This window comes from Zalophus californianus, chromosome 13, assembly GCF_009762305.2.
Source record: "Zalophus californianus isolate mZalCal1 chromosome 13, mZalCal1.pri.v2, whole genome shotgun sequence".
Lineage (NCBI taxonomy): Eukaryota > Metazoa > Chordata > Mammalia > Carnivora > Otariidae > Zalophus > Zalophus californianus.
Genome location: NC_045607.1, coordinates 84,472,742 through 84,488,644, shown reverse-complemented (window position 1 = coordinate 84,488,644; position 15,903 = coordinate 84,472,742). Strand labels below are relative to the sequence as shown.

The window sequence follows — 15,903 nt, the reverse complement described above, 5'->3', positions numbered from 1 at the left end:
TTGATTTTGGCTCAGCTCATGATCTTGGGATCCTGGCATCAAGCCTGGCATTGAGCCCCTTGCTGGGCTCTGTGCTCAAAGGGGAGTCTTTCTCTCTCTCTCTCTCTCTCTCTCTCTCTCCCTCTCCCTCTGCTCCCCCCCCCACTTGCACACGCTCTCTCTTTCTCTCTCAGATAAATGAAGAAATCTTCAAAAAAAAAAAAAGAAAGCTAAGTGTCCACAGAATTAGTAGGCACAGCCAGGGAAATAGAATACATCCGGAACTATGTTGCTTTTAAAGTGCATTTAGAGGACAGGACCATTCTGAGCATGTTTTTAAGTAGAGAGGAAGATGCTAGAGGGGAAATGGAATTCATAATAAAAATACTGGATTTTTTAGAATCTTACAGTGTGCTGGGCACCATACTCAGAACTTTACATACATTATCCTATTTCATCCTCATAACAACCTGATGAAGTCACTGAGGAATAAAATGTTTTAAAAAGCTTGACCAGTGTCACAGAATTAGTAAGGTGTGGCGCTCAATTAGAGCCTAGATTCTGGGAAGAGGGCAGAACTTCTGAAAGAGAAGGCAAGGATGGGGAAGAAAACAGCTCTGAGGGGTAAAGAATGAAAGTTAGGGGTGATAATTGCTATACCTGTTCAAAAAGAAAGTAAGAAGAAAATTGCCTGCTCAGATAATGGGACAAGGAGAGAAAGGACTTGGGATGTATTTTGTAAAAGGTACTCTGGGAAATGTGTTGATGATTCATACATGAGAAGTCAAAAAGCTAAGTAGCCTCATTCTTAGGGGGAGTCAATTGGTATAATTTTTGACTACCTCCAGCAATATGTGGGAGTCTGGAAATTGCAGCAGTGGGGGCAGATGATGGTGATGTCTCAGGGTTGGGGAATGACTGTGTAGGTGTGGCATAGCCTCAAGGCGGCTTATACTTGTTACGGGTGTCTGAGCTGACATCGGACTATTAGGATTCGAAATCCAGCCTCTATCTATTACCAGTGATAGGATCTTGGTTAAGGATCTCCATCTCTGGGCGCCTGGGTGGCTCAGTTGGTTAAGCGACTGCCCTCGGCTCAGGTCATGATCCTGGAGTCCCGGGATCAAGTCCCACATCGGGCTCCCTGCTCAGCAGGGAGTCTGCTTCTCCCTCTGACCCTCTCCCCTCTCATGCTCTCTCTCTATCTCTTTCTCTTTCTCTTTCTCAAATAAATAAATAAAATCTTAAAAAAAAAAGGATCTCCATCTCTTCAAATTTCAGTTTCCCCATTTGGAAAATGAGGGTAATAATAACTCCTACTTCATCTGCTTTTAGTGAGTGCTGAATTCCATGTAAAGTGTGAAAGGTGGTATATGTAAGTTTCAATAAATGTAGGTTCATGTTATTATGCTAACGAAGGTATGGCTCATATGGTGGACCTTAGGGTCCTGAGAATAGAGACCAGTGAAACTAGAATGGACGGATAGACTGGGATTAATCAAGTGATGATTAATAAGTATCACTATAGGAGAGGGCAGGTTCAGCAGACGTATGGAGTAGGGTAGTTGGCTGATAAGGAATTTGTGGGTTGAGGACACTCAAATTTGGTATTTTTGAAAGGATTTCAAGAGACAGTAATACTTAAGATATGACTCTACCAGCCACTGACTAAAATGAAGAGGAAAACTCATTAGAGCGGAAGATGTCAAGGAACTTGGGAGTGGTGGATGGATGCAGAAGTTGTTGATGAACTGTGAGGTTAACAACCGAGTGGTTGAGTGGCATCATAGGAAACAAACTTGCTAGAAGTTGTTTTACTTTTGGAAACCGGTGTACTTTGTCATTAAATCAGGCTTTTTAAAAGTGAGGGACACAGCCAAAGAACACAGTGTGGCACCTAACGGAGCAGGGAGATATTCATGCATTCTCTAATCGGACAAGCATAAAAAACGCAAAGACTGAACAAGACTATTTACTGTTTTACATTTTGCAGACGGATAAAAAATGGTGAGGAGTGGAGGAGGAAGGCCATGTTTTTGTTTTTGTTTCTCTGCAGTCTTTTCCTAAAGGACAAGGAAATATGGGTAAAATCTACTAGGCTTCTTTCCCATGCACTAGAATGGGGGTATTTATTTTTAAAACAACTTTCTTCAGATATAATAGATAGACAAAAAAAATCTGCACACAGTTAATGTGTACAATTTGTGTGTTTAGGTGCTGTTCCTTTTTATACATTCAACGAGCATTTCTTGGGAGACAAAAACAGTGCTATGCTTTAAGGCAGCACTGTCTAATAGAAATACATTGTGAGTCAGAGATGATTTTAAACTTTCTGGTAGCCACATCAAAAAGTAAAAAACAAAAGGTGAAATGAACGATGCATTTTTAAACCTAGTATACTGAAAATATTATTTTGGCATGCTGCTGTAAAAGTTAAATGCAATCTATTAGATTTTTTCTATGAACTGTTCAAAATTTGATATGTATTTTACAATCACAGCACGTATCAAGATTTCACTAGCCATATTTCAGGTGCTCAATAGCTGCATATCATTAGTGGCTACTCTGTTGAACAGTGTAGCTTGAAGGATTGGGATAGAAAATAAATTATTTCTTGATTTCTTTTCAGTTGAAAGTTACAGTAGAGTTGGTGAGTATAATTCATACAAAACCTATCTATTGATATTTCAGATCTTTCAGTGTACTCATTTGATTCCCAGACTTGTTGCAAGAAATCTTAAGTGACTTGCAGTAAGATACAAAAATTAAAAAGAAAATTGGAAGGTGGACCAACTGTTGATTTCGTGTTCATTTAAAGTCTTTCACATCCTAATTGTCCTCTCGACCTTGTGAGGAAACACATCAGATATTTTTGGCTAACCCTCATTTTAAAATCTTGGAAGTCACTAGAGAGCGTGAGTTAGGGAAAACGGTTAACCCTGGCAAGCTCCTGCCTCAACAAGGGAGCAGACTTGGGAGTAGAAGTCGTATTTTCTTTCTCTAGGTGCACTTGGGAGGCTGCAGTTTAAATCTGGAATCCCTCACTTCTGTCAAGTGCATATCCTGTTGGTGTCTCATATCCTGAAAAAAGCTGATTACATAACCGGGTCTCCCTGGCAGGTGTGAAACTATTTTTAGGGAAGCTGTATCATTGCTCAGAAGTGGATTCAGACAAACAAACATATGGGTTATTAGCCTACATAGAACAGGTGAGGCTGACCAAATTTCCTCCATCATGGATGAATACAACACAAGGAATATGGAGGCTAATTGAATGGTGAACTGTTGTCCATTGTTTGGAGAACAAATGAATCTTTCTTTTGCTTGGTGGTGAAGGAGATAACCTTCCTCTGATTGAAGTTGCAGACACTTTTTTAAAAAAACATATTTTTGGTGGTGTGCTGTTTCCAAATGTAGGTCCTGCACCAGATGTGGTCTCAGACAAAATCTATCAGATCAGCAAAACAATCGAGGAATATGCCATATGCCCTGATCTTCGAATTGACCTATCTCGGCTTGGAAGACAAGAATTTGACCTGGAGAACAAATTCAAGCCATTTAGAGGTAATAGATTATATTTTGAAGAACTGAGAATAACTCCATGGGTGGAGGTGACTCTGCTTTCTGGGATGGGGGGTGGGCACACACTAAAGTGATTGGTTTATCTCTTTGGGGAGTGACTTGATAAGCAGATGTAATATGACTGTTGTGTACAGGGAAGTGAGAGCAGCCAAGATACTCAGAACTGGCAGCTTTCAAAAATGACTTCTCAAACTCTAGATCACTTTCAACATAGGAAAAACATCATAGCTGACTCCCTTATGGCATTCCAAGAATAGGACGTGAATCGCCAAAACATGTCTTCACTTTTCTAATCAATTACAGTGAAGATGCTGGAATATTTTATGTAGTTAAGGAGGGAACCAACAAGGTAATGGGGTTATTAAAAATTCCCATGGAAGGTAGGCATTTTTTTTTTCCAAGTCAGGACCATGCTGTTCAACTTGATTCAATGTGCAAAGGATCCCCCATTCCATACCAAGCACTAGGTGAGGAGATTTTATGAAGGAACTCAGTAAGTACCAAATGGATTGAGGCAAAGCACAGAATGAAATTGCCCCAAATATCCCATACTAGAGAGTGACTGAAACTTCTGAAGTACTCAGATTATAACTTTTAATTTTACAGATTAATATTGAACAATATAACATCACTAATATCATGTATATGCATATTATGCCCCCCCTCTTTTATCCTATTGCTTTTTCCTAGAACGTATACAATTAGCCGTAAACCAACTTGTTACTCCTTTAGTGCCCTATATGCTGAAATACAGTCTGTGTTAAGATGTTATCCTTATTTGACAATTAAATTAATTTAGCTAAAAAGATTAAATACCAGGCTTGCAGCCACATGGCATTTGAGGGACAGGCAAGAAAGAGCTTGAAATGGACTGTTGAGGGGTCACACTGTTAAGCCAACACTACTACCTTTTTCGTGAAGGATTCTGAGTCAGTTGCTTGCTTAGCTAAGCAGCAGAAATTAACCGGAAGCCATGTGATACTGGAAACAATGGTGCCTCCTTTTATTAATCTAGCTGGGAGCATGCAAACACATGCACACACAGTGGTTTGACAACTGTAAACAGGGGATATATTATATGAAACAAATGGATTTAAATATGCTTGTTTACATATGTTTGGAAAAACTGGACAGTATGATGACTGGGAAAAATCAGGCATTACCATCAGGAAGACGTTATGAATGATTTATTTACTATTGATATCTTCACAATTTTTATACCTGTCTAAGAGACCCGTATCTTTGGTGAGCTCAGATTCAGGCTGTTTCTGCAGCCATATTGCTAATTTGATGAGTTTTCTAAAATGCTGTGGATAACAGGAGGTGGGTAGAAGAATTCCCTGGCTCCCAAGAAGAACTTGGAGATAACCATTTGGGATAATTTATGTGCTGTGTTCTTGCTGTTTTAAATGTTGAGCAAGGCTTGAGTTAATTGGAAATACATCATTCCTTGGCATTTCACCTTAAGGGGTCTAGAGCATGAACTATTTGATGTGAACTTTCAGTTTTCACTGAATTCTACTTGCTTCCTTGTTTTTTTACATTTCTGTCTACTATGTGTTATCTGCTATGAATCCCAAGTATATTTAGGCAAGTGGTTCAAGAATTAAAGAACCAGAATGAAATTGCCAGAAATATTACCTTATATTGTGGAGTAAGACTTCTAATGTATTCTTTTACTTCATAGATTAATTTTTTTATTGTGGTATAATATACATAACAAAGTTTACTATTTTAGCCATTTTTAGGTATACATTTCATACAGATTAATTCTTAATTTATTGTATAAATTAATACCCCTCTCAGGCCAAAAGATTAAAAATGATTTGTGTTCATCAAAAAATTATTACATTATGTTTGAATGGGCATATATACTACATTGCTTTAAGTGCAAGGAAAAATATTTTTAGATGGGTGTTTGACCAGATGAAGGGATATTTTCATATAACATATTAAAGTTCCATTCATTAGATATTATACCTGGAATTTACTGGTAATTATTAAAGGTGGATTGGTAATATCTTTAGTGCAGGTGTAAGTGTTTCGGAGTTCCAAAGTAGTACAATATTTGAAAAATTTGAAAAACAACATACATATGTTTCAAAATTTAATTATGAACTTAAAAGCAGGGCTTATGGACAACTTTTAGTGCCTAAAGAGGCAAGTATTTACTATTCTAGGAAAACACGTTCTTAGTATTAATTATATGCTGATGGCCAAGTTTGGAAAATGTAATGAATATTTGGCATTGTGTGTATCTGTCAAATAAATGGAAAAGACTAGTTTGGGATTCCCGGTCACTGGGTGGTACCAGACATTGAAGAATACTTGTGTTTAATGAGGATTTCTAAATATCTGGCATTCACCCTGAAATGGGTACTGGATTGGGCACACAAGAGACTCATACAAACTCAGGAATATATCTTTCATCACCAATTCTAACCCTGGATTTAGTGGGCACAATGGCATTTAGAAAATAAGGGTCACTGCTGAAGTCACTCCTTGATTTGTTTGAAGCCTTCTGAGTCATTCTTGGCCGAGCCCCACAAGAGAGGCACCTGGGTGTGCCAAGAGACCCCCTAGCATGGAGGTGTGTGCCTTCTTTGGAAGGGAGGTGGTAGAAGGAAGGTGGGATAAAAGCGCACAGTTTTATCTTCACTACTTTATTTTGTGGTTGATTCTTCATTTGCAGAGAGGAATGTATAGCTTGTATTATGTCTACCCATTTGTGACTGGGAAAGTTGGTAGGATCTTGAATGTGTCTTAATTTGTGACTTAGCGTACAAGTGGACACTTGGCTTCCTCCATGATGGGTAGGATTATGATGGAATTGTGATCAGAACTTCATGCTGTGAGGGTGGTGATTTCTTTTTTACACTTCTAAGTATGCTTTATGGGTATGGTCAATGATGTTTCCATTTGCTTTCCTATCCTTAGTGGAGATAGTGGACCCAGTAGATATCTATCTCAACCTCCTTCGGACCATCTTTGACTTCAATGCCATCAAGAGTTTGCTGACAGGGCCTGGCCAACTGAAGATCCGAGTTGATGCGATGCACGGAGGTAAGTTCGTGGTCTTCTCCCAGTTGGTGGACTAGATGTTATGGATGTTAAGGAGACCTCTACCTGTGTTGGGTTTCTGAGATTATTAGGAAGATTGGATTCATAGATATTCACACAATGTGTTTATGTTCAGATATTTGGAACGTTCTGGAAAACTTCAGGGTTTTAATTTCTCTCTTTTTTTTTCTTAGATTAAAAAAATATATCATTTTTTAATTGAAGTGTAGTTGACACGTAATGTTACAGTAGTTTCAGGTGTACAACATAGTGATTTGACAGTTCTGTATGTTATGCTCTGCTCACCACACATGTAGTCTGTCGCCATGCAATGCTATTACAATACCATGGACTATATTCCTTAAGCTGTACCTTTTGTCCCCATGACTTATTCCTTCCATAACTGGAAGCCTGGACCTCCCACTCCCCTTCCTGCATTTTGTGCACCCCCCCATTCCCCTCCCCTGGCACTTTCTCTCTTTTGAAGCAAATGAAGGTAGTGGTGAACAGATGAGTCGGAGACTATGCCTATTCAAGCGTGGAATGGATAGTTAACTGTAGTCATTTAAAAAAAATCTATTTTTGAAAAGATTTTATTTATTTATTTCAGAGAGAGAGTGCATGAGTGGAGGGGAGGGACAAAGGGAGAGAACTCCTCGCTGAGCAGGGAGCCCGACGCGGAGCTCGATCCCAGGACCCTGAGATAATGTGAGCCAAAGACAGACGCTTAACCGACTGAGCCATCAGTGCCCCCCCCACCAAAAAATGCATTTTGATCACTGTACACACATATAGCTTAAACAATCAAGTAGTTCAAAGTTTATTATGAAAAAAATCTAGGCCCAATTCCCCCCAATTTCCTACAGAGGCAACTTTTTTTTTTTAACATTTTAAACTTTTTTCTTTAAAGTATTTATCTCTCTATTACTAAATACTATGAATATACTTCTCCTTGTTGAGTTTCAGTTTGGGCATCACTGACTTTATACGATGGAAGATGAGCTGGTAGCTCTCTTTTACCCTCTCCATTCACTCAATCCAAGCACACTTCCCTCAACCAATTATATCATAAGTTTGGTGAGATCAGTATCCAGTGTCTACATTATCAGAACCACTGCTGAGCCATGTAAAATATTATATTTTCTCACAGCACAACTTTTTTATGAATAGTGCCCTATTTCATGTTTCATGAATGTCGTATTTTTAAAATAAGTCAGGTTTACTGAGGTATAATTTATATGCAGTAAAACTGACATCTTTTAGGCATACACTTTGAGGAGGTTTGACAAACCTATATAGTCATGTAATGACTGTGACAATCAAGATATAGAATATTTCCCTCACTTCAGCAAGTTCCCTTGTGGCCCCTTTTTAGTTGTACCCCTCGTCCTAATCGCTAGCTCCTGGTAATCACTCATCTGGTTTTGCCTAGATAATTTTGTTTTTTCCAGAAAGCCATCTAAATGGAGCATAAAATATGTAAAGCCCTTTTCTTCAGGCTTCTTTCACTCACATAAAATTCTAGAGATAGAGTCATGGTGTTGAATGTATCAGTGGTGATTTCTCGTTACTACCGAGTAGTATTCCATTGTAGGGATGTACTATAGTTTGTTTATCTAGTCATCAGTTGATATAATTATGGTTATTTCCAGGTTTTGGTTACTACAAACAAAGTTGCTATAAACATTTGTGAATAAGTCTTTATGGGCTACATGATTTCATTTGTCTTAGATAAATACCTAGGCCTGGGATTGCTGAGTCATAGGACAAGTACATATTTCACTTTATATGAAACTGCCAAGCTTTTGTCCAAAGTGGCTGTACAATTTGCATTGCCAGCAGTGTATGAAGACTTCAGTTTTTCCATGTCCTCATCAACACTTGGTATTGTCAGTCTTTTCAATTTTAGCCATTCTACCATATCTTGTTGGTTGCTATTAAAATATTACTGAGGAGAAGGGAGGAAGATGGTGGAGAAGTAGGGGACCCTAGTTTCGTCTGGTCCCTGGAATTCAGCTAGAGAGCTGTCAAATCATTCTGAACACCTATTTTCCCCATTGAGAATGATATTCACTGTGGGGTTTTCACATATGGTTTTTATGATATTGAGCTATATTCCCCCCATCCCTACACTGTGAGAGTTTCAATCAAGAAACGATGCTGTACTTTGTCAAATGCTTTTTCTGCATCTATTGAGAGGATCGTATGGTTCTTGTCCTTTCTTTTATTAATGTATCACATTGATTGATTTGCGGATGTTGAACCCGCCTTGCAGCCCAGGGATAAATCCCACTCGGTCGTGGTGAATAATCCTTTTAATGTACTTGGCTCCGCTTGGCTAGTATTTTGGTGAGAATTTTTGCATCCATGTTCATCAGGGATATTGGTCTGTATTCTCCTTTTCGATGGGGTCTTTGTCTGGTTTTGGGATCAAGGTAATGCTGGTCTCATAAAATGAGTTTGGAAGTTTTCTTTCCATTTTGATTTTTTGGAACAGTTTCAGAAGAATAGGTATTAATTCTTCTTTACATGTTTGGTAGAATTCCCCTGGAAAGCCCTCTGGCCCTGGGCTCTTGTTTGTTGGGAGATTTTTGATTATTGCTTCAATTTCCTTGCCGGTTATGGGTCTGTTCAGGTTTTTTATTTCTTCCTGGTTCAGTTTTGGTAGTTTTTACTTCTCCAGGAATGCATCCATTTCTTCGAGATTGTCTAATTTGCTGGCATATAGTTGCTCATAATACGTTCTTATAATTGTTTGTATTTCTTTGGTGTTTGCTGTGATCTCTCCTCTTTCATCATTTTATTTATTTGGGTCCTTTATCTTTTCTTTTTGATAAGTCTGGCCAGGGGTTTATCAATCTTGTTAATTCTTTCAAAGAACTAGCTCCTACTTGCTGGTAGGGGCTGACGGAGGCTCCCTCCCGCCATGGTCTATCTTCCCGTTCTGTTCTACTGTTCTTTTGGTTTCTATTTCATTGGTTTCATTGATTTCTGCTCTGATCTTTATTATTTCTCTTCTCCTGCTGGGTTTAGGCTTTATTTGCTGTTCTTTCTCCAGCTCCTTTAGGTGTAGAGTTAGGTTGTGCATTTGAGACCCTTCTTGTTTCTTGAGAAAGGCTTGTATTGCTATATACTTTCCTCTTAGAACCGCTTTTGCTGCATCCCAAAGGTTTTGAACAGTTGTGTTTTCATTTTCATTGGTTTCCATGAATTTTTTTAATTCTTCTTTAATTTCCTGGTTGACCCATTCATTCTTTAGTAGGATGCTCTTTAACCTCCATGTATTTGAGTTCTTTCCGACTTTCCTCTTGTGATTGAGTTCTAGTTTCAAAGCACTGTGGTCTGAAAATATGCAGGGAATGATCCCAATCTTTTGGTACCAGTTGAGACCTGATTTGTGACCTAGGATGTGATCTATTCTGGAGAATGTTCCATGGGTACTAGAGAGGAATGTGTATTCTGTTGCTTTGGGATGGAATGTTCTGAATATATCTGTGAAGTCCATTTGGTCCAATGTGTCATTTAAAGTATTTCCGTGTTGATCTTTTCCTTAGATGATCTGTCCATTTCAGTGAGGGGGGGGTGTTAAAGTCCCCCACTATTATTGTACTGTTGTCGATGTGTTTCTTTGATTTTGTTATTAATTGGCTTATATAATTGGCTGCTCCCATGTTCGGGGCATAGATATTTACAATTGTTAGATCTTCTTGTTGGATAGACCCTTTAAGTAGGATAGAGTGTCCTTCCTCATCTCTCATTATAGTCTTTGGTTTAAAATCTAATTTGTCTGGGGTGCCTGGCTGGTTCAGTCATTAAGTATCTGCCTTCGGCTCAGGTCATGATCCCAGGGTCCTGAGATCGAGCCCCGCACTGGGCTCCCTGCTCCACGGGAGGCCTGCTTCTCCCTCTCCCTCTCCCCATGCTTCTGTTCCCTCTCTCGCTGTCTCTCTGTCAAATAAATAAAAATTAAAAAAAAAATCTTTAAAATCTAATTTGTCTGATATAAGGATTGCCACCCCAGCTTTCTTTTGGTGTCCATTAGCATGGTAAATCGTTTTCCACCCCCTCACTTTCAATCTGGGTGTGTCATTGGGTCTAAAATGAGTCTCTTCCAGGCAGCATATCAATGGGTCTTTTCTTTTTTTTATCTGCTCTGATACCCTGTGTCTTTTGATTGGGGCATTTAGCCCATTTACATTCAGGGTAACTATTGAAAGATAGGAATTTAGTGCCATTGTATTGCCTGTAAGGTGACTGTTACTGTATATTGTCTCTGTTCATTTCTGGTCTATCTTGCTTTTAGGCTCTCTCTTTGCTTAGAGGACCCATTTCATATTTCTAGTAGGGCTGGCTTCATGTTTGCAAATTCTTTTTGCAAAAAGCCCTGGAAGCTTTTTATCTCTCCTTCTATTTTCATTGACAGCCTAGGTGGATATAGTATTCTTGGCTGCATATTTTTCTCGTTTAGTGCTGTCAATATATCATGCCAGTCCTTTCTGGCCTGCCAGGTCTCTGTGGATAGGTCTGTTGCCAATCCAGTGTTTCTGCCATTGTAGGTTACCGACCTCTTGTCCCGAGCTGCTTTCAGGATTTTCTCTTTGTCTCTGAGACTCGTAAGTTTTACTATTAGATGTTGGGGTGTTGACCTATTTTTACTGATTTTGAGAGGGGCTCTCTGTGCCTCCTGGATTTTGATGCCTGTATCCTTCCCCAGATTAGGGAAGTTCTCTGCTATAATTTGTTCAAATATACCTTCTGCCTCTCTCTCTCTTTCTTCTTCTCCTGGGATCCCAATTATTCTAATGTTGTTTCGTCTTATTGTATCGCTTATCTCTCGAATTCTGCCCTCGTGATCCAGTAGTTGTTTATCTCTCTTTTTCTCAGCTGCTTTATTTTCCATCATTTGGTCTTCTATATCACTTATTCTCTCTTCTGCCTCATTTATCCTAGCAGTTAGAGCCTCCATTTTTGATTGCACCTCATTAATAGCCTTTTTGATTTCGACTTGGATAGATTTTAGTTCTTTTATTTCTCCAGAAAGGGATTCTCTAGTATCTTCCATGTTTTTTTCAAGCCCAGCTAATATCTTTGTAATCGTCATTCTGAACTCTGGTTCTGACATTTTACTAATGTCCGTATTAAGTCCCTGGCAGTCAGTACTGCCTCTTGTTCTTTTTTTTGAGGTGAGTTTTTCCATTTTGTCATTTTGTCCAGAGGAGAATAGATGAATAAGAGAACAAAATGCTAAAAGTGTAACAATGACCCCAGAAAAATATATACTAAACGAATCAGAAGAGACCTGAGAATGGGGGGAAAAGAAAGGGAAGGAAGAAAAAAAAAGAATATGATCAGGCTGGTGAATAGATCAGAGCCACACACTAGATTTTGGGCATATTTTGGTCTGTTAGAAGAAACTGCCTCCCAAAATTTTAAAGAAAGAAAAACTTATATATGTACTAAAATAAGGGTAAATACGATGAAGGGATGGAATATGACTGTGAAGATGAAAATTATAAAAGATTTTATAAAAGGAATTTATAAGATAAGAAGTTGGTTGAAAAAAGAAAGAAGAAAAACAAGTGAGAGAATGTGATCAGGGAGGAGACTAGAACAGAACCTTACACTAGCGATTTAAGGTATATTTTGGTCTGTTAGAAGAAACTGTATCCCAAAATTTTAAAGACAGAAAAACTTATATATATACAAGAAATAAGGTTAACTACAATGAAGGAATAGAACATGACTCTAAAAATGAAAATTAAAAAAGATTTTAAAAAAAGGGATTGATAAGATATTGCTTGAAAAAGGAAAGAAGACAAATTAAAAAAAATAGAAAAAGAAAACATAAAGAAAATTTAAAAAATTAACTTTGAAAGACTAAAAAATCATGGGAAAAAAATCCATGAATTCTGTGTGCAGTATTCCCCTAGCGCTAGAGTTCTGCCGTTCTCCTTGATTGGTAAACTTGGTCTTGGCTGGCTGTTCTTGCTGATCTTCTGGGGGAGGGGCCTGTTGCCGTGGTTCCTAAATGTCTTTGCTGGAGGCGGAATTGCCCCGCCCCTGCTGGGGGCCGGGCTAAGTAATCTCCGGTTGCTTTGGAGGCCAGAGTGAAGTGGTGGCCTTCCAATCTCTGTCCCGGAGGAGTCGTCGAGAACTCGGGGCCCCACTTCTTAGTGAGTCCCCAGAGAAAAGCAGTCAATCACTCCCGTCTCCCCGGTCTCCGGCCGCACTCCTTGCTCACCCGGCCTGTGACTGAGCATTTCTATCTCTGGCAACCGACCCCCTATGGAATCTCCAAACCCGGTAGATCCCTGCAGTGCGCTCTTGTGCCGCTCCTCCCAGGGGAGGAAGGAGAGTCTCCCCGGCTCTGCCACTTGTTGGGTCCCTGCTGGAGGAGCCATGGCCCGACTGTGCTGCGGATCACAGTTTATGGCAACCCCAAGCTGAGAGCCCACTCCTCGGCTCCGTCTCTGCCGCTGGCTTCCCCGCTCCGATACCTGGGAGCTCTGCCGCACTCAGGCACCCCTGGTCTTTCTGTGACCCCGAGGGTCCTGAGACCACCCTGTCCCGCGAGAGTTCCACCCCCCCCCCCCCCATTAGCTACTGGAACGATGTCCCTCAGCGGAGCAGGCTTCTGAAAGTTCCAGTTTTGTGCTCCGCTGCTCTATCACTTGCCGGTAGGGGCTGATGGAGGCTCCCTCCCCCCGCGTTCTATCTTCCCAGATATCGCCTCGGATTCACTTCTCTGCATGTCCTACCTTCCAGAAAATGGTCGCTTTTCTGTCAGAGAGTTGCTGCTATTCTTTTCTTCGCTATCCTATTGAGTTTTTCAGAATGTTCAGAATGGTGTTCAGAATGGTTTGATAACTAGCTGAATTCCTGGGACCAGACGAAACAGGTCTACTCCTCTGCCATCTTGCTCCTCCTCTCCTATCATCTGTATTTTAAGCCAATTATATATTTAATTGTAAGATTTTTTTTTTTTTTTTTTTATGGGGGCACCTGGATGGCTCAGTCGGTTAAGCATCTGCCTTGGGCTCAGGTCATAGTCCCAGGGTCCTGGGATCAATCCCCATATCAGGCTCCCTGCTGTGCAGGGAGCCTGCTTCTCCCTCTCCGTCTGCCCCTCCCCTGGCTCATTCTCTTTCTCTCTTGCTCTCACTCTCAAATAAATAAATAAAATCTTTAAAAAGAATTTGTTCTTTTTTTTTTAAAGATTTTATTTATTTATTCATGAGAGACAGAAAGAGAGAGAGAGAGAGAGGCAGAGGGAGAAGCAGGCTCCCAAGGAGCAGGGAACCCGATGCGGGACTCGATCCCAGGACCCTGGGATCATGACCTGAGCCGAAGGCAGACGCTTAACCATCTGAGCCACCCAGGCGCCCAAGAAAATTGTTTTTTATGGACCTTTACATTTGAAAATATTTAATATCCTATAATTATGCTAACTGCATTATGTAATGAAAAAGTACACTTACAAAAAAATATCGCTGACATATATTTTAAAAGTTTTCTTTTCTCTGTATAGTTTCTGTTTCCTCTAGGTTGCTCTTTACTCTTTTTGTTTTGATCTCATGTTAATTGCATTTTTCAAAAGTTTGGTGATCCTTGGCTCTCTGGCGCATTTAAGAATGAGGCACTAAAAATTTTGTTGGGAGATCTGAGCCCGTGTGGAGCTCATCCTCCATGGGCTTTACTCTGAGATCATCTGGTTGGGCTTTTTCTTCTTTCTTATTGGGCTGATCATATTCCCCAGAAAAGGATTTTTCAGGTTCTTGCCCTAGCATCATCTGGCCTAGAGGGAAGACAGTTTCTCTTTCTAAATATTTTGATCAGTATATCTGGTTTTGAGCCTCATTGCCTAGCTTATACTATATGTCTGTCTCTGAATCAATTACTCTGGCTGAGGGTTGGAGGATATTGATTGGGCAGACCTAGGTCACCTTCTCAGTCTTGGGTGAAGTGGGATTTAGCCATAAGAACTAAGATGGGGAAGGCATTTAGTCTCCAAAGGAATCCCAAAATATTGCAACTAGAGGAAGGGGAAATAAGTGCTGGACAGGCAAAATCAAAAGATATTCAGTGTTTGAGGGTTGTGTTGTACTAGTGGAAATTAAATGGAAAACAATGCTTTACCTATATTTCAGCCAACCAGATTACATGCTGGTCCCCAAATCTGCTGTATGTTCTAACTCAGGCTCCATTCCCTTGTTCATAATGTCCTTTCCATTTGGATGGCATCCCCACTCCCCATCTCTATCAAATTTATATTCTCTCTTCACGTCCCTCCAGAAATGCTACCTCTTTTGTGAAACTTTACCTGTGGTTGTTTCTTCTCATAAGCCATTGGATCTAATTATTTCATAAATATCCATTGCATAGCACCAGTCTTACCACTGCAATCACCTGTAGATTTGACTCATCCCACTAATGGATTAAGAACCCAGTAATGTAGAAACAGTGTGATTTGCATCCCTTGAATATGATGTTTCTATTCTTAACTTAGGAATTCCATGTTAGGCACTCCGTAAATGTGTTGAACTGGAAAATACCTTTTCTTAGCAATTATTTTGTAAAATATGCTTAGTTTTATATGCTTCCGTGGTTTACAGTGTCCAATTATATACTTGGCAGAGTTAAAATGATTGCAGAGACAAAGAACATTCCTAGAGCCTTTAGTGCTTTTGCCTATATTTAGCCAATTTTTTTAAATACATAAAAGGCAACACACCATGGATCATTATTAAGTAGTTGATTTCTTTCTGGCAACATATTAGAAAAGTTTTGGAGAAAAATTTTATGTAACTGGTTATTGGATACACCTATATGCCCAGCACAGCAATTGGCACATGGTAGGTACTCAGTGAATTTTAATTGAAATAAGTATTACTCTGTGTTGTGTCTTGACAAAGCTTGTAGAATTTTTATCCTCTGCTATTAAATGGTCTTTCTTGTTCTAACCAGAACAGAAGCACTCTCAGGGGTTTCTGCAAAGATTTCATATTGCCACTTATCTCTTTTTAGTCATGGGACCCTATGTGAGAAAAGTCTTGTGTGATGAGCTGGGAGCTCCAGCCAATTCTGCAATAAACTGTGTTCCCTTGGAAGATTTTGGAGGGCAGCATCCTGACCCAAACCTGACATATGCAACAACCCTTCTGGAAGCTATGAAAGGAGGAGAATATGGATTCGGAGCTGCATTTGATGCTGATGGGGTAAGTAGGAAATTTCCCTGCCTGCTGACCCTTTTACCAGCTAATAAGCCAAGCATCGGAATCCAGA

General features: G+C 39.7%; 1 protein-coding gene across 2 annotated transcripts in view; it reads left to right on the top strand.

The window, feature by feature from the left end:
• The window catches only part of PGM5 (phosphoglucomutase 5), a 209,583-nt gene that overhangs the window by 29,199 nt on the left and 164,481 nt on the right, over positions 1 to 15,903 (top strand). For both annotated transcript variants that reach the window (XM_027616806.2, XM_027616805.2), the window contains exons 3-5: positions 3,397 to 3,543; positions 6,499 to 6,624; positions 15,646 to 15,836. In XM_027616806.2, coding sequence (XP_027472607.1) covers positions 3,397 to 3,543; positions 6,499 to 6,624; positions 15,646 to 15,836 — 464 coding nt within the window. The remainder of the gene's footprint in view (positions 1 to 3,396; positions 3,544 to 6,498; positions 6,625 to 15,645; positions 15,837 to 15,903) is intronic.